General features: G+C 34.7%; 2 protein-coding genes across 6 annotated transcripts in view; one reads left to right on the top strand and one right to left on the bottom strand.

Moving 5' to 3' along the window:
* Positions 1-8,280, bottom strand: part of LOC110455308 (enolase-like) — a 19,263-nt gene extending 10,983 nt beyond the window's left edge. Inside the window, exons 1-6 of one of the 2 annotated variants that reach the window (XM_021505371.1) lie at positions 8,171-8,280; positions 6,835-6,929; positions 5,768-5,866; positions 3,743-3,798; positions 2,202-2,274; positions 1,318-1,385 (exon numbers count right to left, since the gene is read on the bottom strand). In XM_021505371.1, coding sequence (XP_021361046.1) covers positions 1,318-1,385; positions 2,202-2,274; positions 3,743-3,798; positions 5,768-5,866; positions 6,835-6,922 — 384 coding nt within the window. In that variant the 5' untranslated portion in view covers positions 6,923-6,929; positions 8,171-8,280. Of the gene's footprint in view, positions 1-1,317; positions 1,386-2,201; positions 2,275-3,742; positions 3,799-5,767; positions 5,867-6,834; positions 6,930-7,883; positions 7,991-8,170 lie in introns of those variants that run through there. The other variant, XM_021505372.1, reaches the window with a different exon arrangement.
* A 188-nt stretch (positions 8,281-8,468) lies between these two features.
* The window catches only part of LOC110455305 (arf-GAP with coiled-coil, ANK repeat and PH domain-containing protein 2-like), a 63,705-nt gene continuing 44,857 nt past the window's right edge, over positions 8,469-27,316 (top strand). For 3 of the 4 annotated variants that reach the window (XM_021505365.1, XM_021505363.1, XM_021505362.1), the window contains exons 1-11: positions 8,469-8,669; positions 12,865-12,922; positions 15,276-15,334; positions 16,017-16,077; positions 17,229-17,246; positions 20,677-20,730; positions 21,501-21,559; positions 22,046-22,229; positions 23,339-23,383; positions 23,803-23,898; positions 24,928-25,002. In XM_021505365.1, the coding sequence (XP_021361040.1) occupies positions 8,617-8,669; positions 12,865-12,922; positions 15,276-15,334; positions 16,017-16,077; positions 17,229-17,246; positions 20,677-20,730; positions 21,501-21,559; positions 22,046-22,229; positions 23,339-23,383; positions 23,803-23,898; positions 24,928-25,002 (762 nt within the window). In that variant the 5' untranslated portion in view covers positions 8,469-8,616. The remainder of the gene's footprint in view (positions 8,670-12,864; positions 12,923-15,275; positions 15,335-16,016; positions 16,078-17,228; positions 17,247-20,676; positions 20,731-21,500; positions 21,560-22,045; positions 22,230-23,338; positions 23,384-23,802; positions 23,899-24,927; positions 25,003-27,316) is intronic. The other variant, XM_021505364.1, reaches the window with a different exon arrangement.

Raw genomic sequence — 27,316 nt, 5'->3', positions numbered from 1 at the left:
AACTGCATCAATGTTGATCAACAGTAATCTGTACTTACTGCGAGTCCGTTTAATGATTTGTACACCTAAACAGACGACAGTGCAAACCGGAAAATTGGTCACAAAGCGTCGTCATGCATAAAAGAGTTCCACATTTAAAATCACAACCTAGGACAGCTTTACCGGTTCATGTTTTTACAGGAGCCAGTATGGCTTTGAAAGTCGATCGAGAGATTTAAGAACAAAACGATAATTGCTGTTGATTACATCGAGTTGAGGAGGTGTCAGGTGTCATATTTGGCTTTAATGAGTCAATGTGTCACATGTACGATATAATTTGTTTGTGTTTTCATTTACAGAATCAACTATGCGTATGCTCCAATATCATTGCCAAGATTTATACTAGCCAAAAACAACATTTAATCACTAGGCCCGTCCATATTTAATAATGAATTCACAAAATGATCCAACCGTTTTGACCGCGTTTAAAAACGAAAGTACGTTTTTCTAAAATAACTTACTCTATTTTTGTAAGCGTGTTTATTGTAAAATTACATAGCTGTATTTGTTATATTGATTACGTATATCATTTATCATATGATTAAAAGCATTAACTATTAATAAAACCAACAACTGCTAGTGCTATGTCCCAACAGCAAATTTCATAACAAATATATGAACCCGCATAACTCGAATACTCGGATAACTCTAAGTTTTCCCACGACCCCGTCGACTTCGAGATAACAAGGTTCGACTGTATTTAAGATTTACAGATTTTATATAATTCGGAAGCAGTTCTCATTCCTAACTAAAGTATTTCTACGGTCCAAAAATTGAGTCATGTGAACTGGAGGTTTTCGTACATGATAGGAATTTAAGGGGGGAAAATCCCCTTACTTGTGATTAATTATTATTGTGTTGACCTATCTATCATTAGTTCAATTTTAAATTGTAAATAAAAAGACATTTGGTAAAACGTTGTCATTCAATTTTGTTTTTGGAAGATATTAACCAACCACTATTTGTTTGACAACGTCTATGCACCGCTCGACATTTCATTAGAGATTTATGTGTTTTTTAACAGATTTTTTTCCCAAATAAATCAAAGCAAAATCATTCTTTAAACAAATTTTGTGGGAAAGGGTCTCCCCCTTTCACCTCATATGATTTCTATTGGGAGTATTTCCTATTTATTTTCTGAACAAAAAAACCCAACAAACAAAACAAACAAAAAATCTTTAATTGCGATTGTTTGCCATACCAATAAGTCGTGGATTTTTTTTTTTTTAAAAGTAGCCTAAGTTTAAAAAAAATAAAAACGCATGATGCAGATGTTACCTTTTTGGCGGCTCCAGCTCGGCACACAGCCAATGATACTCCCAGGATAGCATTGGCTCCAAGTTTGCCTGTTTAAAGTGATTCATCATCAATTTACGATCATTTTTTTATGATTTGAAGAACATCAATAGTCAGAAAAAAAATATTTCTTGCTACTTTATTTGGTTACTCAACCAAAAAAATCAATGCATTTTGATTTTCTTTTATAAACTTTACTTTTTGATTTCTATATTACTTTTACACCCGTCATTAAATATTCATAGCTGTTAATAGGATGTTAAACAATACCAAACCAAAACCAAATACTTTTACACAAACAATACTGAAGTATTAAATTCTGTTCAGTGTAGGACATCAAGCGTTATTGATGACTGGATGATAAGAATTTATTTTAAGTATTTTTTAGGACAACTTTCTCTCTCAAATAGAATATACAGATAATATATACAATGATAATATACTCCTTGAAAATCTATATAATTAATATGTATATACTTCAGTACATTGATATTGCTTTTTTATATTAAGTTTTACAGTATAATTCAATATGAAAATACTGGGTAAAGGAAAAGCCAACTTTTATGAAATAAGGAATAAATTTGGAATATTAACTACATTAATATAGAAATAGAATTATATTAATAAATGATCATTTCAAGCAAATGAGCTTATAAGGTGTAAAAGATGACATGTATATTGATACCAGCAGGGAAAATCCTGGAATTTGAGAGCAGTGGGCCATTTAGCAACTTTTAGCCAATTTATATTTTGGAGGGTCCATTCAGTGTAAAATTAAAAGAAAATTGGAAAATGGAGGGGTCAATTTCAGTTTTAAGGGGCCAATAGCCCCCTCCAGGATTATTCTTGATGCAGGACAGACTTACTCTTGGAGTCGGTACCATCCAAGTCAATTAAAAACTGATCAACCTTGAATTGGTCACTCACGTCAAGCTTTGCCTAAAAAGTAGAATAGAAAATACCTTTTGGTTATTTACAAGAAGCCATTTAAATCAAAATGTTTATACTTGATAAACAGATGAACAGATGACACACATCACACTACATAGTCTCAAATGACCCTAAGGACAAGGTAAGCAAATACATAGACCAGAGGCCCAGAGGGCCTGTATTGCTCACCTGGATATTGAAGCAGTGATGGCAATTTTTTCTCATTGAAAGTAGTAAAGCATATAAGATCACAGAGCTAGATTAATCCTGGTAGAATATTTGGATCCAATATAGTGCTCAGCATTGACCCCTGTTTAACATGATTGTGTTTGTCTCTTCATGCCAAGCAATTGTATTTTATGGTTATGGGGTTGGGAACTCGACAGTTTCAAAGTTATGACCCAGGGATGAATTTAGAAATCTTCAAGGGTGGGGCTAGACCCCAGTGCTATCCTGGCAGCTGTATGAATTTGTCTCTTTAGGACACGCACAACTAAATCAGCCAATCAAAACGTGTTTCATATGAATGTAATCCCTACCTAAAACTTGTTCCTGTTAAAAACAGTGCCTCTGTGTTATTTAAACATGTAAATATATTGACACAGTTTTTATTGAATGAAATCTCAGATATGTAACTTTCGAAAAAATGTATAGTTTTAGTTGATTTTGAGATGTGATGGCGGATTTAAGTGGGGTCAAAAGTCAGTTACCAACCTTCTTTTCTGGTTTGGCTTGTAAACTTTTGGTTGACAAAAGCAGAAGCGTTTTGACATGTAAGAGGAAAAGAAGTCACTAGAGCGATGACAAACATTTCCTAAAAATAGTAAAAGTGACCTTGACCTTTCACGCAGTAACCTGAAAAGCGATCTTGGTCAAGGCATTACCATTCCAAATGATGTTGTCATACTACACCCTTGTATGAAGTTTCATGAAATTCTGTTGAGGAATGAAGTCTCTAGAGCGATGACAAAGACTTAAACACACGTACAGGTGGAATCCTATATCCACTCAAATTTTCGTTGCGAGGGGATAATAAGCGGGGTCCCACATTTGACGATATGACAGTGAACAGTTTTAAATTTAGTTTATATAGAGAAAAATTTGGTACATGGAAAAAATATTAGAATAAGTGGGTTATCCTAATCTTTGATATAATAATAAGTGGGTTCCACTTTACTTCAATCAGCTGTTAAGAAAAAGTCATCATTTGAAGAAAATGTTGACAGACAAAGGACAGACACTACAGTTTGGCATAAAATCAACATATGCATAGTCCTTTGTTGCAGATGAGCTTAAAATGTTATTGTTTCCTAATGAATATCGTAGTTCACTCTTGTGATAGATTACTTTTATCACACTTATCATGAAACTATCGGTTATCAGCCACAAAAAAAATATATGAACATTAATAAATATACAAGATGTGCAACAGGCAACCATTAAATATCCCCTGTTTCTGATTTTTGTTGATACTTACCTTGATCAGGGCTGGAGCGATGATGTCATTGACATTACTCACTGCCTTAGATACTCCTGAAATGAACGAGACCCACAATATGATTTGTACATTACAATCTGTAAATACTGCACATATAGAGCAGGGAATCCAATCTAAGGGAGGACTGTTTGGTACATTGAGTATTGCAACTGTTCTTTCTTCTGTACATTGTACATATGATGAAAAAAGAACTTCAGAAGTTGACAACATAAACTCTGTTTAAGGATTGAACACATCTTTTCCTATCACAGGTTCCAGCTGACAATCGTGATCACATTATATATATTCAAATAAAGTGTGTCAATATTTTTGTTATTGGGATTTGAAGTTAATAACGAGGTTGAAATAACACTGAATTTGAGTGTGAACTGTGATGTTGCTGTCCAACCATCCATTAATTAGCTGTGCAAATTTGCAATAATACTAAGACATTGTACTGAGTTGAAAATTACAAACTGACACCACATACATCACATCATGAAAGGACATAAAAATTACACATTCATGACCTAACAAAACAAGAGATCCCAGAGGGATCTTGGCGTCCACCATTGTACCATCTTCATTAGTTCTCTTCTATCCTCTAATCTGTTTGATCGAGTCATGTTAACAGTAAATGCACCTTGAAGTAACTTTTGATCTAAACTTAATACTGATGTGTATGAAAGCCAACCATCAAAGTGAGTTTGTCATTTCACATATTTACTAGTACAGTACTTATTGCGAAAGAAATAGAATTGATAATTGCAATATGAGAAAGATCTGTTTAGTTCTTCCTTTAGCCATTTTGTGTTTATGATCAGTCTCAAAATATAACATGGAAAACGAGGGATCAAAGGCAACCTACATATCAGATTTGAGAAAGATACCTCAAGTTATTGGTGAGAAATAGTAAAAACAAACCTTCAATGTCAAAAATCGAAGATGGCTGTCGGTGGGCAATTTTGTTTAACTGATCAGTTTCAAAAGTAAACATGAATAATAAAGGATAGTGGGGAACCTGCATTGGCTGGCCCAAAAACAAATTTTGGGGCGAGTAAAGAATTTGAAGCACTGGCCCAAATGACATATTGATGGCCCAAATAATTTTGGCAAGAAATATTTCCACAACATTTAACACAATGCTTCAGCACATTTAAATTGCATTTAACATGACAATGTTTGTTATATGTAGAACAGAATAAAACATTATATTTTTAATTCTTCAACCCTAGTTAAAACTATATTTTTAATTCTTCAACCCTAGTTAAAACCTGACATGATCCACTCTATTCAGGTCTTCCAAAAAGAAATACACAAAACTTGCACCTCCAAGAAGACACCCTAGCAGTATTTATATAGAAAATCATCACATTTTCTAATTCACAGACAGTTCGATATAAATCGAAGTAATGACAACTGAAAAATGTACTGCCCCCAGTTAACGTGGAAGGGACTATTCACTTTTGACAACTTTTGGTCACCCGAGCAAGACTTTAATCGCCATAGGCAAGTGAGAGACCGTCCATTTCAGGCACAGCTGCACAACAAGGGACCAAGTGAAACCCACATGTATATAAAATTTGAGAAAGATCCCTCTGGTACTTCGTGAGAAATAGTGATAACAAACTTTCACCATCAAAATCCAAGATGGCTGCCTGTCGGACATGTTGTTTATCCGATCAGTCTCAAAAGTTGCCCTACACAGCTAGGGACCAAGGGGAACCTACATATAAAATTTGAGAAAGATCCCTCTAGTACTTCCCGAGAAATACTGATAACAAGAATTGTTTAAGGAGGGACGACGGACGGCGGACCACGGACGCAGGGTGATTTGAATAGTCCACCATCAGATGATGGTGGGCTAAAAAACCAAACACAAATAGAATTGTAATACTCCAATTCATTTATTATTTATCATAAACAATCTTTTTAGCTAATATACGTTCTAATAATTAAAAAAAAAATGTTGCCAAATATCATATATATAATTTCCATACTAAACCACATGCCTAATAAAGGTACCTTTTTTATGGTATTCTTTGGGATCTTTGTCCCTCAGCTCCAGAGCCTCGTAGATACCCGTGGAGGCACCACTGGGTACAGCTGCCCTAAACATCTGACCTACAATGGAAGACAAAGCAGGAAAAGAAGTTATGAATAATAGATATACTTATTAAATTCTACTCAGAACCCTGATAAACATGCAAAACAAAGGACCAAGGATGGGTGTCATTAAGATTTTCCAATCTAGCTGTTTCAAAATGAAATACTGGTTATGTACAGTAATAGACCAAAGTGAACTAATGTGTGAAATTTTAGAAAGCTTTGTCACATTCTTCTTGAGAAACAAGGCGAAGTATTGCAAGGCAATCCAGAGTCCCCCACCAGTAATGATTTCTATATTTAACAAAAATTGTTAGGAAGTACATCTATTGTTAGGAAAGTATTCCGATACATAATACCGCCGGACAAACATTTTCAAAAGTAAAGGTCAAGTCATAGGTCACAGTGACCTAATTCTTGCACTATGCACTTTGCCATACCAAGATGTTGTTGTAAACCAGATCTGGTTACTCCAGGTGAATTAGTAAAGAAGATATGTCCAGGAAAAAATTCTGGGAGGGAAGGATGGATGGACGGAGTGCAAACCTATAGTCCCCCCCCGCGATCCTGTGGGGGACTAATAACATTAACAAGATTGTTTAAAGGTGGTTAATGGATGGACCACAAACCACTGATAAAGGTGACTAATGGTTGGCTAAAACTTCTAAATCACAGTAATTATAATGATACATGAGGTATCTCCCTGTTATCATTAGTAACTAAAGCTAAATTGTATATATTGTTTCAATCTCCAGCCCTTTGTAACGCTACACGATGTAACATCTACTTATTTTCTAATTAGAACAACTCCAAGTGTAATGGTACACAATAGGATGTAACATATCATCTTGACACACTTTTTATGGCACCAGCCTGCAGGATTTCCATATTATGATAAAATGGTTAATTTAAAGAAACAAATTACATGACTCTTCTGTTATCCTCACCCTTACTTGATACATTTAATGATGTAAAATTAAACCTACCATTTGCCACGGTGACATCCACCTCCACTGTAGGGTTACCACGACTATCAAATATCTGCCGAGCATGGATTTTCGTGATTTCCGACATGGTGGTCCTGAAGTAAATATCAGATAAGTTTCTTACAATTAGTGTCAATTATTACACTACAATCTGTTGTTTTACATAAGTGTTACATAAGTAAGATCAAATAAAAAAAAAATCTGGCTGCTGCTACCTACCCTAGTATTTTGTGTCTCCCGACAGCACTTCAATCAAATTAAACAATGTAGCGACTAGTGCCCATGATGTGTCGAATTGTAGTCAAATGAGTAGTCATAACGATGAAGTAACGTCCGATGATCCATTTTTTGGTCAAAACGCAACTCATGAAGTGATATTTTGTGAACGAACATGTGTACATGGCAATCAAATAAGAAACTCTATCAAATTTAATTTATAGTAAATTAAAGGTGACCTTGTTTTTTTTATCACAGAAGGTCAAAATATGAATTCGTCAAATAGGTGATGTACGTGAACATGCAAGACTTATGTGAGGTTTCGTGACAATGTTATGAGAAATATTAATGAAGTCTGTAGATAGGCGACATCAAAAACTATATCAAATCTAATTTGAAGTAAGGATAACCTATTTTTTGACTGCGGAGGTCAAAATGTGAGCTTGTTCAATAGGTGATGTCTGTGAACACTTTGCATGCTTTGGAGCTAGGTATCTCATAGGTAGCACATCAATGGAAAGCCTATGGCTTGTAACGATGTTATTCATCTGCATTTCATTAATTGATTTGTTGATGATACCATTGATGGAGTGCGCGAAGAATGGCAAACATTGTATGACGTACATTAAATATATCTAATTAGTCTAATTGTCACAATAGTATTAATTATTATTTACACATCGTAGATTAAAAGGACTGATAAAATCTGTGTGCATGATCTTTCCAGGTATCACTCTACTTATTACCTTAAAATAACAGGTATCAGAAATATTATAAATTATATCGTCGATGCTTTATATTTATAATATTACAGCTCTAAAGAGAAGTCATACCTTAAAGCCTTAGTCGTAGGAGAATGTTCTTGCTGTAACCGTTACAAGTAACTGTGTGTGAGTTAGCATGTACACTTATCAAGTTCAAGTGCAGGTGACCGACCGTCAAGGTCGGAAACTGTGGAGGGTCTCCTCAAGGTCACAACATTTTGCATACGAAATGAATGACAGTCGAATTAACACTCATTTTCACCGTATGGACATTATTATGCTGTTATTGCATAGCTCAGTAAACTTTCCGCTATTAAAATTCTGAAATTGAATATACATTAATCTACAAACCATACCTTGTTGTGTTCCGAAGCCGGTAGACTGACGTTTGCTAAAAGATGGAGGAAGCCGACGACCAAATATGGAAAGACACTCGAATGCTCTCGGACGTTTTCAATTGACAATGAAACCATCCAAAATGTACCGAACATACATAGCCTCAAAACTGAAATTTATGATTTTATCAATATTTTAAACATTATTTGTCTACCACATTTCTTTGAAAGCGTTTCTTTTCCGAAATGAACAAACATTTTTGACCAGAGCTTATACTCGGCATCATATCACGATGAAATATTCCTTCCTTATTAAACAGCGCCCCCTATGCCATTGAAAATAAACTAAAATGGAAGTAGGCGTCAAGTAATGAACTTAGTCAGAGTTTAGTATTATCGAGAACTTGGAAATGAAGACACAATTGGCGTCAAATATTACACTTATCTGAACATTTACACTTTAAATAATGAGACCTACCATCGACTTCAGAGAATGTCTCAAGGATTCGCCGAAATTCAGGTAAGATGCTGTGTTGATGCAGGTGCCCGGTCAGCATCGGTTGCTACAGCTGGATGTCAAAAACCTTTCAGTGTTGACCTTCCTCGATTCATTTCGTTACCTTCAAGTAACTCACTATTTTACGTATGTTTGTTTACGTTTTTTAATATAGAAATATATGATTCCTACAAGAATAAATTGTAGGTAGTAGAGTTATTTGAACATTTTTGTAAGTATATTAAAAATATAATAACTTGGTTTACATCATTGCATTTGATGAAACGCAATCATGAATAATTTCTGGCTGTGTTCCATATATACTATCTATAATTATTTATGGAAATTGATGAACATAAGTAAATGATGAATGTGGGTAATTGGCAATTATTTTCCTACATCCAGCTGGTTCCTGATTACATTGCCCAATTACCCTCTTACAGCTATATATAAATACATACATGTAAATAGTATGAATCAACGAACAGTACAACACACACATATATACATAGTATTGATCTCAATCTTTTGTAGAAGGAAGATATAAACACACTGCAAAAAAACAACAGTTTCCCCTAGCTATTAAAAAGTGTCTTATTTTCCCAAAATGATCAAAAACTGATCAGGAATGTTTTCCCAATTTCAATAGAAATAATGCTTTATTTTCCATATTTATAAAATTTGGTTTGGTTTCCTTTAGTATTGTTTAACATCCTATCAACAGCTATGGTCATTTGAGGACAGCCTCCCCTGTGTGCAAGATCTATGCGTGTGTGTTTTGAGGGGCTGCAATATGTTCTTGTTTGTCTTGTTTATAGTGCTACCTCACTGAAACATACTGCCAGAGACACCCAGCAAGACACCCCACTTGGTCACATTATACTGACAACGGGTGAACCAGTCGTTCCACTCCTAAATTGCTGAGCATTAAGCAGGAGTAGAAACTACAATTTTTACAGACTCTGGTATGTCTCCGCATGGAGACAGAACCCAAAGCCTTCCTAACAGGGGCAAACGGTCAACTACAGGCCAAAAGTGAGGCATTGTCAAGGGGGACATTATATTAGGAAGAAGAAAGTTGTTTAGAAAGAAAAGAAAAGACAAGATCCCAAAAAGTCCCCACTTATGATCATGCCATGGGGGCAGCGCTAGCAGGGTAACAATTCTTACGCCCTACCTGCAGGGACTTAATTTTAATGTATAAAAGAATAGACTGTTCTAAATTAAGGAAATAAAAACACTGACATGTCCAAATAACTTCATTTTCCCCAAAATGCATGGCCATACCAAGGTTTGAACCTATAGGACCCTCCAAGCTCTCGATAGATGCTCTACCAATTGAGCTCCTGGTTGCCAACAATCAACTCAGTCTAGTGTCGTTACATTCCTCCCCCAAAGACTCAAGACTCTATACCACCTTCTGTCAGTATCTTTTGTTGGAATCCAAAGGTAGTAGGAGTAGAAGGAGCAGAAAAATACACTGCAAGGCCGGGTTTCGAACCCAGGACCCTCCAAAGTCTAGATGAATGCTCTAGCTACCTGCTCACAGACGATCAACCCGGTCTATAGTTCCACTACAATTTATGATTTTATATATATATATATGTATAAGGTATTGGTGGCAGAGTAAAACAATCTTGCTATCTCCACTGTTTGATAATTATAATATATATATTTTGGTCATAATAGAAAATGCCAATAAAATTATTTGAGTAGGGCAAATTTTTGTTGGTCAATAATGATCAGATGAAGGCAATCATTAACATATGGCCCCCCAGCTCAGGGAGCCCCAAGAAAGACTTTTATTATGTGCTTGAAAATTTGTTGCGGTCTCATTGCCAGGGTTCCTATACACGTGACAAGTCCTCAAAAACACATGTAGACTGGTTATCCAGTGAATATCAATTTCTAAATATAGGCTTAATGGAAATTCCCCGCAACCTGTCACAGTGGATGCGCAGTTAGACCTGAACGCGATCTGTTAGACAAAAAAAGAAGATGACTGCTGGCAAACTCTTCGCCTCCCTAGCATCTGAAAATTTCCAAAACCTACTCGTAAATAAAGAAGCTGTTAACACAAAAAAGCAACCAAACACGCAGTGCGTGTCCTACATGCTTATCTTAAGGAAAAGTACCCTGACAATGTCTTCGTAGGCTACGATGCTGAACTGTTGGATTCAACCCTGGCTTAATTTTACACTTTTTCCAGAACAATACAAATTCTATTGTTGAAGCATATAATAAAACATAGCTTTTGTGCTGGTAAATATGATCTATATGGACCTGAAAAAGTGATATAGACCTTGGCTTCGTCTTGGTCAATATCACTTTTTCAGGTTCATATTACTGCAGGATTCTATTAAAACTTAGTCAATATTTATACTAAAGTAAGTAGCAAAAGTAATTTCATCTGCTAATTGAGTGACAATCACATGATTAGTTTGATAGGAATGAGGGTACTGTATGTCTTATAGCAAAAAAGTAATATTTTGATATATATATTGAGCATAGGTAATTCAATGTTAAAAAATTGAAATTCAAGTCTAGCATCATGTAATTATAATCATTAATCGTAGCAGATATGAATTTTCCTAATTTGAATAAAGAGCTCTTGTAAGGAATTAGGCCATAAATACATGTATATATTTTTCAACTTCAATATGGGCCTGATAAATTTTAGCTTAATACAATACAAAATTTTGAAACTTAGCATTTAATTTTCTTCATAAGACCTTACAAGAACATTAAAACTTAAAAGAAACCCCAAAAAGTCAGAAAAAAACAGGATATTATAGTTAAGAGCAGTCTTTTTCCTTCCTTCTAAAAGTTAACTTTTAAAAATAAGCAGGTCCATTAAGTGTCCCCCTAGGGAACCGAAGATCAGGAGGGAAGGGAATGGAGCAAAACTTATTGTTTTTTAAGGAATAAATCAAAGTGAAGAAAGATGGGGACCCAACCTGGGGAATATTAATTGAATTAAACTTGTAAGCTTCCCCAGCTAGGAAATAATCAAAAGAGCAATGTTAAGTGCAAAAAAGTGATATCTCAATGAAATGGACAAAATGAATAGTATATCAATATTATTTATAGAGTCTGAATAGTTCGCTAGCATTGTGCATAAGTTATTTCATCAAAATGGGATGAAAATAAAATAAAAGAGTTGTTAAAAGGAAAATGATGTACCATGGAAGACTTATTATGCATCACTGTATATATATATTAATTGACAGATAATACCAGGGGTTACATACATGTATGTGACTCATGATCAGTAATATAAGGTTGGACGCAGACCGGTTTTATATTAGTGTAAAACGTTGACCTTTAAAGTCACTGAATCAGAGCTCGAGCTGCAGGGATATAGCTCTATAGGAAGCAGGTTGATCTCATTTCCTGGTCATAGGTAACCGGTACATCACAAGCTTTAAGTCATACACTGAACATCATCATGTACATTGTATATATGTATACAAACGTGTATGTACTTGCATTTGAGGAACATACACACACAAAAAAAAATCAATATTTTCCTTTGATGACACAATATACATATTCTGATATTTTTTAGATTTTTGTAGGTCAAAATTTTTAACAAGTACAAAATTACCACAGGTATTAAATATTTAATATCTTCATTTGATGACAAAATATACATATCTTCTTCAATTAATGCAAGCTGACATTATTATATTGTACAATTAATATAAGTCCTTATCCAGACACCCCCTTGATGAACAGAAAAGCACAAACATGAAACAAATAATTTTGCTTAGTGACAGACCCTTTGACTGCTGCCTAAAAATGTCATGGACCTGTATACATATGCATGTAGCTATAGCCTAAAGCATACAGTGGATAACTAAGCATCACTAAGTTTGTTCAACCCACTTAATTACTCAAAGGCAAAAAAAAACTTTCTCAATCTAATGATTCAAATAGAAGCAAAATACATTCCCAACCAAGTGTCCCAAAAGTACAAATACTAGTAATATATGGTCAACCAGTAACTCAAATTTAAACCACAAACACAACTTTTATGACCCAGTGACTCAAATTAAGAAATGTTCATATGCATGCATGGTACAATGTACAGTAAGTATCTGTTTGCATGAAAGTACTTCTGCTGTATGCCTCCTTGTCATAGGTTCCGAGGGTGACTTAGAGGTCCAAAAATACAAATGAATTTATGTTGAATGTTCAGTTTCTTTTCTGTTTTCAGGACCTCCCTGGAAGGTTCCGAGGGGGACTTGGAGATCCTAGAAGCACGTCTAGAAAGGGTAAGTTTGTAACTGGAGTGGACAAATGTATCAGGCAGTTACCAGCTATCGACTCAGTCCACTTGCTTATTCTATCTAGAAAGAGTAAGTTTGTAAATGGAGTGGACAAATGTATCAGGCAGTTACCAGCTATCGACTCGGTCCACTTGCTTATTCTATCTAGAAAGAGTAAGTTTGTAAATGGAGTGGACAAATGTATCAGGCAGTTACCAGCTATCGACTCGGTCCTCTTGCTTATTCTATCTAGAAAGAGAAAGTTTGTAAATGGAGGGGACAAATGTATCAGGCAGTTACCAGCTATCGACTCGGTCCACTTGCTTATTCTATCTTGAAAGAGTAAGTTTGTAAATGGAGTGGACAAATGTATCAGGCAGTTACCAGCTATCGACTCAGTCCACTTACTTATTCTAGATGATCATTAATTCTGGAGATGCATCATGGGCTGCTATACTACTTGTTGTTGGTATATTCACTTGGGTGCCAGATATATAGCACCAGAGGAAAATGAAAGGGATGGACCAGGGTTTGAACCTTTGACCTGCAACCTCTAGACTGTCAGCTACCTGGTCAAAGCTTAAGGCATTCCATGGCCGTCTATCTATGGCTAGCCAAATTTCATGTCAATCAAATATTGTGACTTGAAAGTTGAAATGTTTAAGTGCATAGTGAATAATTTGTATTCTAGGACCACAGTTTATGTTACATTCAGAATTTTTGTACACCTTGGTACTCAGGATTTTGTTTGGTGTTATACTGTAGAGTCTGTCTCTGTCATTTCTACCTTGCCTATCTCAATTACCCAGTTCATCCCAGTCCCCAGTCCCAAAGTATTTGATAATTGTTTCCATGGTAATTTATGTATTTTAATGTGTATACTTATTATCACCCCTCCCCTCTGAATGAGGAAGTCGGATAATAAGTAAGGTACAAATAATACTAGTTAGTCCCCCACCAGTACTACTAAAGTGAGCTATAGGTTTCCTGTCTGTAAGCCAGTCAGTCTCTTCGTGTGGGGCGTATATCTCATGTGCTCTGACACCTACCATTGCCAAATTTAGCTTGTGAGTATTACGTACCTTCATGGTAGAAAGAGTATTTCATGCATACTGAAATGGGAATCGTATATACGCCAACATAAAGAGTTAAGTCCCTTTGTTCACTGTTCCCCATATCTTTGTAAGAAACATTGCGAAGATCAACAAAAGTTTGATATTTCATGCATTGAAAAATAGTCCAAGGAAATTAATCCAGTAATATCTGAAAAGTTGGCTTTCAAAACTAGAAAAGTTGTGAATAAGTTGATGTCATCCTTGCATTTGATTTCCATTTTGTTTGTAAATAAGTTAATGTCATCCTTACATTGGATTTCCATTTTGTTGTGTTGCCTGCGAAAAGCTGGTGACACAAGTAGGTATTGCTATGTCGGTGTCGGCGTCCTAACAGTGGTTTTCGTATGATAACTTGAGTTTCCTTGGGCCGATCAAACTCAAACTTCATGCAGTGCTTCCTTACCAAGAGTGCTTGCTTGATCATATTGCTTTTCAGTTCCGAAGGTCAAAGGTCAAGGTCACTGTTACTATAAATAGAAAATCTGTTTTCGTGCGATAACTTGAGTTTCCTTGGGCCGATCTGACTCAAACTTCTCGTAGTGGTTCCTTACTAAAAGTGCTTGCTTGGGTTTGCTTTTCAGGTCCGAAGATCAAAGGTCAAAGTCACTGTTACTATAAATAGAAAATCTGTTTTCGTGTGATAACTTGAGTTTCCTTGGGCCGGTCAAACTCAATCTTCATGCAGTGCTTCCTTACAAAAGTGCTTGCTTGGGATTGCTTTTCAGGTCCGAAGGTCAAAGGTCACTGTTACTATAAATAGAAACTTCACTAAAACTGTGTACTGGATGGCTTCGATCTACCACTTGACTCACCGTGTATACCTCTGAAATGCCGTCTTACTCCAAATGTTATCGACAACACTAGCATCATAATCCACAAGTTTATTCATTTATTTATGGGAAACCATCCGACAAATCATACAAATTAAACTTGGAATTGAGACAATGAGCATCCATAGCAAGTTCCTTAAAACTCAGAGTATTCTTCCCAGAATAACAGATTATATAACAAAATTATGCCATCCAAAAACATAATCTATGATTATTGCTTACTTTTAATATTATTTCTTGAAATGAAAAGTGTATCTATTTCTTCGTAATCTCCCAGCTTCCTGCGCAGGCAACACATCCACTTCCGTGGAATTCTTGTTTGTAAATAAGTTGATGTCATCCTTACATTAGATTTCCATTTTGTTTGTAAATAAGTTGATGTCATCCTTACATTGGATTTCCATTTTGTTTCAGATGGTGAAGTTGTGCACCTTGATGATAGAGACTGGAAAGTCTTTTAAAAGAGCAAGCAGGTACGATTACATTTGATTTTCAAGAAAGTCCATCTACATATTCCAGTTGATGAGCTCACCACTGGCTCCAGTTTTATAGCAGTTATGTAGAATTGTTCTTAATTTAAACAATGCTTTCCCTTTGGGGAAATTTAAATTTTATGACACCAAAGCCTGGCCCAAAGTGGTTAGACAAAAACATGCTTAAGGCCATTTATAGTCCATATCACTATGATTGTAAGATTTTAAAAAAAAATGAAATAAGGAATATTATAAATTTCAGTCAATATGGCATATAATGTAAATAAAACTATGTTTTGGAAATCAATTTTACAGTGTACAATATAAAGGATAAAAATAAGAGAAGATGATTGAACAAAATAAATCTAGTCTTATTTTACATTGACAGCTTAAAAACATTACCAAAAAATAAAGGCGGTCACATCTTAGTTTTTGGATATGCAAAGGGAAATCTACTTTATTTGCAATAAAACTGGCATGCAGATAGATATACATGTATCACGTGCACCCTCCTGTGTAAAATTGATCAGTTATGTGAAATTTTGCAAATACTTGAGCTTTCATGATTCTGTTTCAAATAACTTACTTATATGGGTGATCAGAATTGGCAAATACACACAAGAACACATATTTCCTTTTGAATAAATGTTCGTGTGATATTTCAATTTACTTCTGTTTTCAGCGACTTTGTGATTGGGGTACGAGATCTGGCATCCTATTTCAAAGATGATGATCTGATTGTGGTAAGAAAAGAAAGAAAAATCAAAGAATATATTTTTTAGATTTTTCATTTATTGCAAACTTAAATTAGTTACAAACTATGTTAGAGTTTTGTTATTCTTGATATAACACCAGATTTCTTTATTCTGATTTGACATAGAATGTATTGATATGTAGATTGTGTCTTCTGACAGTTACTATGGTTATATCGGTGAAGTACAAAGTCTAATTTTATATTGATTGTTTTGACCACTGCATTTTGGTTATTAGAATGTTGTTATTATATCACAATTCTCAAGTAAGTTCACAAAGTTATTTTCAAATTCATTAAGTCATTTTCAAGTTCACTACCTCATTTTCAACTTCTATTAACATACTGTGATTGTGTCTCGCCTGGTATATGAGTAAAAAAAGTCCCCAAAACACCAGTCTAAAAATAACACAACTTTGAGCATAACAACAGCTGTTAACAAAGATCAGCAGATGATATATTATAAACAGTTATATTGAAAGTAACTTTAAGTTTAACTTCATTCAACTAAATTCACCATCGTGATTAATTTATGAACTTTTGATGGAGTTGACTGTTCTTTCTTCATTATAGACTGACCTTTATACACAGTGAACTATAAATTGTGACCTTTATACACAGTGAATTATAAACTGTGACCTTTATACACAGTGAATGATAAACTGTGACCTTTCTACACAGTGAATTATAAACTGTGACCTTTATACACAGTGAATTATAAACTGTGACCTTTATCCAAACTGGTCTTGCTGTATTATGACCTAAAACCTATATGCCCTTAAAGCTAACTTCAATCACTGTAACATCTGTATTCTGTCTTTGCGTAATGCAGAGTTATCTTCTCTTGTGAGCAGGTATTGATTGTTACGTCATTGGTTTGTGTGAGAAAATTACGTTGTTTTCTCAAAAATTGATGACGCAAACAAATAACAGAACCATCAATACCTGCTCACAAGAGAAGATAACTCTGCAATACGCAAAGACAGAATAGACTTACCTTGATACACCACGATTTTAAAAGTGACACCTTCAATCACTGAGAACTTTATATATACAGTGCCCCTTTACATAGATCTCTATACACAGTTATCTATAAAATTACATATAAAACCCTCTGACAAATTCCCTGCTTTCTCTGTGCAGGATGATACTAAAGTGTGTGTAAGTACCAGAGAGATGGCTAGTCCAGTTTTAGCTCCAGTTTGCACCAAATTTTTGTTTTTTAGAATGTTCATGTGTACAAACTTTCTGTCCTATCTAAGCAAGGGAAATATCAAAAGGTTTTTTCTGGAAGGAGTAATGAGAGACTTATCTGTTTAATAATCAAAAAAAAAAATGGCACCCTCAAAAATTATTACGATTCGAAAAAAATAAGATTCTCTTTTGCAAAAGTTATTTTAGCGCAATTCTTATGCTCAATCCCACACTTACACTATGAGCGAGAAGTGAGTACAGACATTAGAATATCAACTTTTGAATATTTCCCTTATTTTCTAATACATTGTAGTTTCATTTTGTATCATGCATTTTGAAAGAGTTTGACTAGCTTGCTTTCTAACTATCTTTTGATGCCAACATTGTAATCGTTTGCACATCACAAATGATATAATTTGTTTCTCAGAGAAACAGGATCTCTAATTAACTATCATTTCTTCATCACGTAAGTTCAATGGTGATCAGCTGGCTTGAAGGCAGGGACCTCTATTTCCATGCTTGAAGAGTACAAATTTAAAGTTATTCGTCTTTCATCCATAGATCGTAAATTTTGAGATATATATGTTCTTTTGAAGAATTCAGATCCTGATCAAACATTATCAAGTGTTACACAAAATCAGTATCACTATACTGTATACAGTCAGGACAGTGATCCAGCCACCTTCCAGTTTAGTGAATTATGAGAGTGTTTGAATACTGGAACATATTTTTACTGAAATAAGCTAAACCCCTCCCCTTCCATCCTCGATACCCCAGGGGTTACGCTCACATTCGCTCTCTGCACTCCTGGAATATGTCGTAGCAAAATTGAAGGCACGAAGATAGCTGTTTGATTGGTGTCGGGTAAAAAAAACAACTGACCAATCGCTCGGCTGAGTCCTGTCCTTTAAAGATTAAAAAGGAGCGACACCCGTCTTCAAAGCCAGAAAGTTTTACCGTTATGTGATCGCCAGATTCTTTTGATGTACATCAAAGGATCAAACTAGTCTTCTTGTGTCATCCCCAAGGGTGGCGCACACTGAGCCTTTGATTTTGCTATGTCATATTCAAGGGGTGCAGAGAGCGAAAGTGAGCGTAACCCCTGGATATCGAGGATGCTCCCCTTCCTAAAACACACTGGCTGGGTATAGTTGGCCAACCTGACTTTTAGTGGCTGGATATAGTAGGACAACCAGATAAGTGGTGGCTGGATTAATGAGACTCAACTGTATACTTTGTGATTGACTGGATAATATGCTTTGCTTTCCTGTAATTGAGATACAGCCAAGTAGATCTAGAGGACAAATACTGGTGAGGTAGAATCCTTCGTTATATATTGAACTGCTGTGATACTGTCTTGAGTTTGTTCACCCGTCTAACATGTATGAGATATATTGAGCTTATGCTAATAGCATGGTGCAGCACCCCCAAATTCTGCTCCGGGGATCCTAATTCATCTTTGAACATTTACAACATACAATATATTTCAAGACAGACATTCAAATTTTAACTGAATACCCCAGATCCTTTATTGTCTTGCATTGGCCAAGTTTTTTTCCAAGCTTCTTTTCAAAAACATTTATCTTTTTTCTACATTTACGCATCTTGAAATAGGAATAAACAACTCATCCTCGTTACAGGAGTAACTTAGAATATGATGTATGTGATACAATAGTCGGCATATATGGTTATATAATCATTCTGTAATATGTGTTAAATAAAGTTTTCAGACCTGGATGCACTTTTCTCGGCTGAAACTCACCTTTTTTAAAATACTGCACTACGTGTATATCGTTCAGGAATCTTTTAAATTCTTGGTTTCAACTTGTTTCTGTCTTTTCATTTTCACATATACCATTGATGTCTAAGTGGCAGAATTCACATAAGGTTGTTATTTCAAAATAAACAACCTTTATATTATGATGTTAATAGTATTTTTATTTGCGTAAATATAATTAAAGGTTAAATATAGTGCTAGAATGCTTTTATAGTGATTGTGTCTGTAAGGGTTTGTGCAGATCTTTAATAATTCTTCAAAATTTCTGTTAATATTTAATAATATATGAAATTCACTGCAAACTTGTTAAGAGATTTCCTTCTTTTTTGGACAATTTTCAGCGCTAATAGCATGGGCACTACATACTAGGAAAAACTGTTTGATAAAATATATTTTTAGACAAAATCCAATCAGAGAAATTGTGATGTGAATGTTGTACATGTACATAAAGTTAATCGAGTTAGAGAAATGAAACTTATTAGTATTATAAGGATAATTAAACGAATAAATGATTATTAAATGAATAAAAGATTGTTAAGCAAATAATAAAATTAATTCAGATACCAATTAAACCTGACATGATAAAGAATATGAATTAGAGAAATTATAAGGAAAATCTATCCTGTTATAAGATCAAATTTTATCAATTACTCTTGTTGGCCTGAATGTTAGTGCGTAGGGTGTTCTATATATGGTAGCAAACATGGAGTACCCAAAGAAAACCTGCATGGTCGGACCAGGTGACCCCATAACTTTTCACATCCGATCAGGAAATCGAATCCAGCCATCTTAGTGAAAGGAGTGATAATCCACTGCGCCACCAAACAACAGGATAGTACTCATGTCTTTCGTGAAGATGGCTTGGGTTTGATTCCCCGATTATATAGGATCACCTGCCTGACCATATGGGTTTCCTCTGAGTAATCTGGGTTCATCCTGTACTATTCCACAAGTCTATAAGTTAAAAAGTCGTATTTCATAATTGTTGTAAAATAAAAATAGTATAATTGAAAATGTATTAAAGATGTAAGGTCAATTATGTATAAGTCTATCACATTAAAAAGGCTTGAAAATATTTAACTGGTTCTTAAAATGCTTGAAAAATGCATGAATCCTACTTCTGAACAAACCCTAAATTATCAAATCTGACGTGGAATGTTCATACAATTACATATTCAGAGTGCATAATGTTAATGCATTATTGACTAATGTTGATTAACCCTTTCACCACTGTCGACCATAATGGACTCATTCAGATCTATGTATGGTAGAGTCTACTAAAGTTATATAGGGGTGAAAGGGTTAATAATACAAAAACACTTGAAGTGTATTATGCTTCGTGTTCTAATATACAAAATGTTTAACTCTAGCTACATTGTGATGTCTAGAAGAAAAGGATCTTTATTAATACTTAACTTCCTTTGAGTCACAATTTTTTAAGTTTGGAAAAAAGAAAACAAAACTGATTGCTTAACACATAATTTTCTTTGCTTTATTATGAAATAGTTTATGAAACTTTTAAATGTCCAGTTTAAAAAATGTTGATCAGTTGATTTGACAAGATTTTGTTGTGTGTAAAATCTACCTTTTATTATCTGTAGCTGATTTTTGTTTTTTCAGAATTGTTTGAATAAATTTGCTCATGAGATGTCAGAAATGCTGAAGTATTTTACGGTAAGTACAAGACTTGATGTGAGTCTCTTATCGTATGATATATATAAAATTAATTAATTACCAAATAAAATAAAAATTACGCTGATTTTACTAATACATATCAAGAAGGTCATATATGGATTAAGTCCCTTTGCAATATGTACCTGGGCCCACTTGTATAAAACATCTCAACGCTTAAGATTTCCTCAAGTCTAAGATTTCCTATAGACAATACATTGCTTGAGATTTTCTGCAACTTTGAGATGTTTTACACAAGTGGGGCCCAGGTACTTTACCATTAACTATACTCCTCCTGGATTTCGTCTGATGTAAAAACCTCTCCAACAAACAAACACCATGGGTTTATATCAAGAATGCACAAGATCGTTACCATTAAATTGAGTGCAGTTTATTTCGGAATAAAATCAAAACCTTGTTCATCAAATTTTGCATCAAATACATTCCTTTCAGTTATACTAGTTTCACTGCAAAATTATGATTAAAAGATAACCAGATTATACATTTGTACACATGTAGTTCTGTTTAATCAGGCCACTATGTTTCCTATACCAAAATCTTCAAAGGTATATGCATGCATATGATGAAATCCTAAAATCTTTACTTGTACCTTGAAATATCTCGAATGACATTCTGTATCTTCCCAACCAAAGAAACTACCATCAAATAATATGCATAAACAACAGTTACGATACAGACTTCATTACACACCTGGAGGGTATTTACTGTTCTACCAAGTAATCAATTGATGGTTTATTTTTTCTTCCTGACAGATACTGTTGGACCAAGCTAATCGTTCTGTTTGTAAAAACCTGGCAAATTTTATCAAAAAGTAAGTATAATGTTAAGCATTTGATTGACTAGGTCAAGAATATATAGCATACATTGTAATACAATGTACACTGTATGTGTAGATACATTGTGTTTTACAAACTGTAGTTAACCCTTTCACCCCTATGTAACTTAAGTAAACTCTTCCATGCATTGATCTGGATGAGTCCATTAAGGTATACAGTGGTGAAAGGGTTAATGATCTAAATTTATTTCCTTTTATGGGACTTGGTTATCTCCCTTGGCTTATTATCTGATTTTATCATAAAATAACTTTCATACCATTTCATGAATAATGTCATTGTTAAATTATTTCAATTATTTACAAAACTCAATATGCAGTATTGTTATAAAGGGGAATTATTTAGTGTCCCCCACCTCATTACTTATATATTCCAGGAATATTTCACACTCTGCATTCTTGTTGGAGAAATTGTTCACTGTTTTATTATTACATGACTCAGTTTACATGTATTTTTTGCTACAGTGATATTAAAAAGGTGAAGGATTCGAAGAAGGACTTTGAGAAGATCAGTGACGAGTTGGACTCTGCCCTGGTACGCAATGCTGGCGTCCAGCGGAGCAAACCTCTGGAATGTGAGGAGGCTGCCAACCAACTCAAGGCCAAACGCTCTGGCTTCTCTCTGGCATCTCTAGACTATGTATTTCAGGTGAGGCTTTCGCCCGTTGTCAGTATAGTGTGACCGGGTGGGGTGTCCTGCTGGGTGTCTTCGGCAGTATGTTTCAGTGAGGTAGCACTATAAAGTCAGCATTAGTTCCGCGTTATCACAAGGAGACAAATACGAACATATAATTCAGCCTCCCAAAACACACACACATACACTACACGAATGCATCTTGCACACAGGGGAGGCTGTTCTTAAATGACCATAGCTGTTGATTGGACATTAAACAATACTAAACAAAACAAACTTGTACTTATCGGATTCCTAAAAAGTGATATTTTAGAATTTGTGTCTAATAGTTGATTCATTTTTATTCTAATCTATTAGCTTCCACAAGCAGATTATGTTTGTGAATATTACATTAGTTTCTCCATAATTATAAGGTATTCTCACATTTTGGACATTTGGTTTATCCCATAGCTCATTACCCATTTATTGAAGAAAGAAATTTCCTTCTGCCTCAAACAAATCGTTTGTGCCCAGAATGTTCAATTGCATAATGAAGTTTGGTAAACCCTTTCACCCCTAGGTAACTTTAGTAGACTCTACCATACATTGATCTGGATGAGTCCATTATGGTCTACAATGGTAAAAGGATTAAAAGTCTCCTGTTCATGAGTAACAATGATTTTATCAATGCCAGAACATCTGTTGGTTTATGTTAATGATAACAGGAAACAATATTGAACAAACATGGCTATTTTCTTCTATTTTATTTCTACTTCTTTCCTTCAACAAAATGGAAACTTCTATATGCGATCAAAATTGTTTTGAAGATCTGTAGTTTCTAATAGTAAATCAAGATCAATGCTGAACATACACGGTACTTGTTTAAAATTCAATGACAAAAATTGATTAACTTATCGAATAAAGATTATAAAAAATAACAGGGTACTCAAATGCTTGATAAAGTTGTCAGTCTTTTCAGATATAACATCAGTTACTTTGTGCTTGGAATACCAAATTAAAAGCATTTAGCACTGGATGTATTTTAAATTCTTGCATGTATTTGACACCTTATTGTCTGTTTGTATTTACAGAAACAGTATCATTCGTTTTGACCATATAACAAATGTGGTGTCTTTCCATTTCAGATCAATATTCTTCATTCTAAAAAGAGATTTGATATATTAGAAACAGTAAGTATTTTAAAGAAAATCAGACATTTTTATGCATGTTTTATAATGATACAAGTCTCATATGAAAATATTATTAATCTGGAATTATCTTTTTGAACTTGTATAAGAACTGTTTTCAGTTGGCGTTCATAGGCACATGAATACCAAATGGGAAAAACAATGTAATGTAAAATGAAAATGCTTCAAGGATAACATATAATATTTCCTAATTAATTTGATAAAGTTAACATTTTGCTCAAAGTTTTACATATTTTTGTATGATTCAATAAATAGAACAGCTTTCTTCCTGATGCCATCATGTCTATAATCAGGCCTTGTCATTACGAGCTCACATTGAGTTTGATATTACAGTGTTGTTTATGTGACCTACACCAGTGTAATTGGAAAAAAATTGACATTGTCCATGTTGTCTTTTTCAGCTGTTATCATTTATGCACGCTCAAAGTACATTCTTCCATCAAGGCCATGAGTTATTCAAGGAATTTGAACCAGAAATGAAATGTGTGGCTACACAGGTAAGCCAAAGATATAGAGGTAGTCCAATGATCATAATTCATACCCATTTAATGAAGTTTATTCTGAAATAAAATCTATTAGCTTCTGCAAATATATTAAACATAAGAAACCCATTGAATCAAGTTTATTCTGAAATAAATCTGTTAGCTTCTGCAAATATATTCAACATAAGAAATAAAGTTTATTTTTACCCCACTATCTTGGACAACTCACAACACCCTTCATCCGTGGTCTATCTGTCCATCCATCAGTTTTTCCACATGAATTTTCCTCTTGGTTCCTAGTTTCTTATATTGAATTTTAGAACTGATTGGAAAACAAACAAAAAATGGCAAAAAAAAGCTGCCATAGTTATCTCCCTTGTCACAAGTATCGGGACTTTCATTCATCAAACCATAGTCCTGTCTCCTAATAAATGGCTAGATTTTATACAAGCACTTATCCCTAAAAACTTACATGTCTGCCATTGGGTGTGTATAGTTAGCTTTCTACTGTGTTCACATTTGTTGGATTATTTCTGTACAGAAATTATAACACTCAGCAAGAAGACATACTTCCACATAGAAACAAAGCTACCATATATTGTATTTGTGTTCATTGGCTGTTAGTCAGTATAAGTATATTTATACTACTGCATTCTAAGTGCTATATGAATACAATGAAAAGATAATATGGTAAATAAATGTTTACACTGCATATTGTCATGAATAATAATAGAATATCAGAATGAGATTGTGTTCTGTATATATCAACAGGAATAATAATAGAATATCAGAATGAGATTGTGTTCTGTATCAACAGGAATAATAATAGAATATCAAAATGAGGTTGTACTATATTTAAACATAATAACCTGATTGAGATATTTCCATTGTACCCTAGTTGCAAACATCATGTAACTGTGCTCTTAAGCCGAAACATGTCAGCAAGTAGGATGTAAATCAAACATTACATTTTGTACCAGATTCAGTGGTGTTGTTTCTATTTCTACTTTCATTTGCTCTGATTGAGATATGTTTGCCTTTCAGGTTGAGGAGTTAAGTGCCAAAGCGAGTCTAGAACGCAAGGACATGGAGCAGAGGCACAGCCTTGTACAACAGAAGGTAGGAATTTTCTACATACTTTTAAACCTTAATATCTCACCTCTTGTTTCAGTCCTGAGTTTGATAAGTGTCACCATTTTGCAATTCTATTTTCTTTTTTCATGTGCCTGTCAAACTTTGACATATAACGATGTGGTAGGTTGTTCAGACACCTATTCCATCAGTTTCCATCAAATAATTAGGGCTCCGTACAGAGATACAGGTGACCTATAGTAATCAGCTCATTAAAATGATCAGATTTTCCAAGTCTCTCACTAAGGTTTGACAGCAAAGTCCACGCATAATGATGCTGCCGTGATGTTATTTGGTGATTGCTTTGTGCGCAATATCTTATAATAATACAATGTTTTGATTATCAACGAACTTAAGTGGTGTAACACTTACCAATGTCTCTTACAAACATTTCATGATCGAAGAATTCCCAGCAAATGATGCTGTATATATAGTTCGGATTGATTTCATTGTAGATGATCTGTGGGGTTTGTGGGGTTTGTTATACCCCCGCAATGAAGTAAGGGGGGTATACTGGAATCACCCTGTCTGTTTGTCTGTCTGTCTGTCTGCCGGCATTTTAATTTGGGATTTCAACCCTTTTTGATGAGTTATGCCCCTTTTTGCAAAATACTTGTCTGGAATTGCAAAATACTTGTCTGGAAAACTCCTCCTTAATTAACAGGTGGATTTCATTGAAACTTTGCATGAATGATCAGTATCTTATGTAGTTGTGCACTGGCATTTTAATTTGGGATTTCGACCTTTTTTGATGGAGTTATGCCCCTTTGTGTGAAATACTTGATTATTTTTCTGTTAATTTATTTTTTTGTTTTTATATAAAATAGTGATTAACTCATTACTGGTGGGAGACTATATTGCTTTGCATTAGTAAGCCTTAAGCTTACAGTTCTGTTTTATATAGGAGTGGGGGTATTAGTTAGCCTTTGGCTTACGGTTCTAGTTACCACTGTATTTGAAAATTAATTGTAACGCCCCTGCAGGTTGGGGATCGAGAAATGAATACACCTGCTGTTACCCACTGCATGATAGTAAGTGGCCGCTAATGACGAAACCTCAGAATTGGGAGTTTACTTTTTGCCCTCTATTTGGGGACACAAAGGAGCCGAAATAAGTCTGCACCCATTGCAGTATTTGGGACCTTTTCATTTCTTTCTACCTCTGATTACCTTTTATTTCATAGTGCCTGTCTTGGTAATACCTCACTTTTGGCTGTAAAACATGTTGAATGTTCTGTCCCCAGGCCAGGACAATTACTACAGTCCTTTAAAATGGTAGTTGTTATTTCCTGCTTAACATTCTGCATTTATGGTAATGGCAATGAGTACTGGGTCCCCCGTTGTAAGTATAATGTGACCGGGTGGGATGCAGTGCCAGGTTCCTTTGGCATGGCATTTCAGTGAGGTAGCACTATAAAGTCGCCATCAGATCCGCTCTATCACAAGGAGGCAAGTACACCAATATACCCTGTCTACGGCACACATGCACGCATGCACAACAAACACGGAGAGGCAGGTCCTTAAATGACCTTAGCTGTAAAGTAGTGGGGAAAAAAATAAAACCAAAACTAAAAATCCTACACAAACGACTACTTTGCCTCTGTCTGTATCTGTGTCCGTTTCTATGTTTATATAATGCCTTTAAAAGGCGCCTTCGTTTTTTCTGTTATTGAGCAAGTGGAATTCTGAGCCGTCTTCCACCACTAGTTGACAGGTGAAACTATTGACTATTGAAACTATCAATAGTATAAAATGTTATTGCAATATTCATCAATAGTTCAGTTTCCAAGACGGCATATTGCTATCAGGATCGCCACTATCATGATAAGTCAACCCTTTCGACTTATTATTATACCCCCAATAAACTCCCACCAGATATTACCTTGAGCCATTCAACAAGATTGTTCAAATCAGCATTTTTCAAATCAGCCCTCTACTTTCACTGTACAAATATTTTTCATTTTGATTTTATTTTAAAAAATCTCACCATTTTTTTCTTGCCGTCTAAAATATGCATTTGTCTCTAAATTGGTGAAGTTGGTCAGTACCATATTGAAGTAGAATGGAAGAGTTCCTTTTTTGGCATGCCCTTTGTATATTTTAAGTATTATGATCTGGTCTTAACAAATAAAGTCCTTAAATGTCAAAAGTATTTCTGAATTGGACCAAAAGCAGTAAGAGTTAATGATTGTTTTGTAAATTTGTTTCGTTGAAGGATTTATGTTATACATGCATTGGGATACACAGGTATGTAAACGGAGACACGGTAGTCTAGTGGTAGGACGCAGGGCTCGTGACCGAAG

The sequence above is a fragment of the Mizuhopecten yessoensis genome, unplaced genomic scaffold, assembly GCF_002113885.1.
Source record: "Mizuhopecten yessoensis strain PY_sf001 unplaced genomic scaffold, ASM211388v2 scaffold8195, whole genome shotgun sequence".
NCBI classification, from domain to species: Eukaryota; Metazoa; Mollusca; class Bivalvia; order Pectinida; family Pectinidae; genus Mizuhopecten; species Mizuhopecten yessoensis.
The sequence above is the reverse complement of the archived record's forward strand: the minus strand, read 5'-3'. Positions and strand labels throughout refer to the sequence as shown.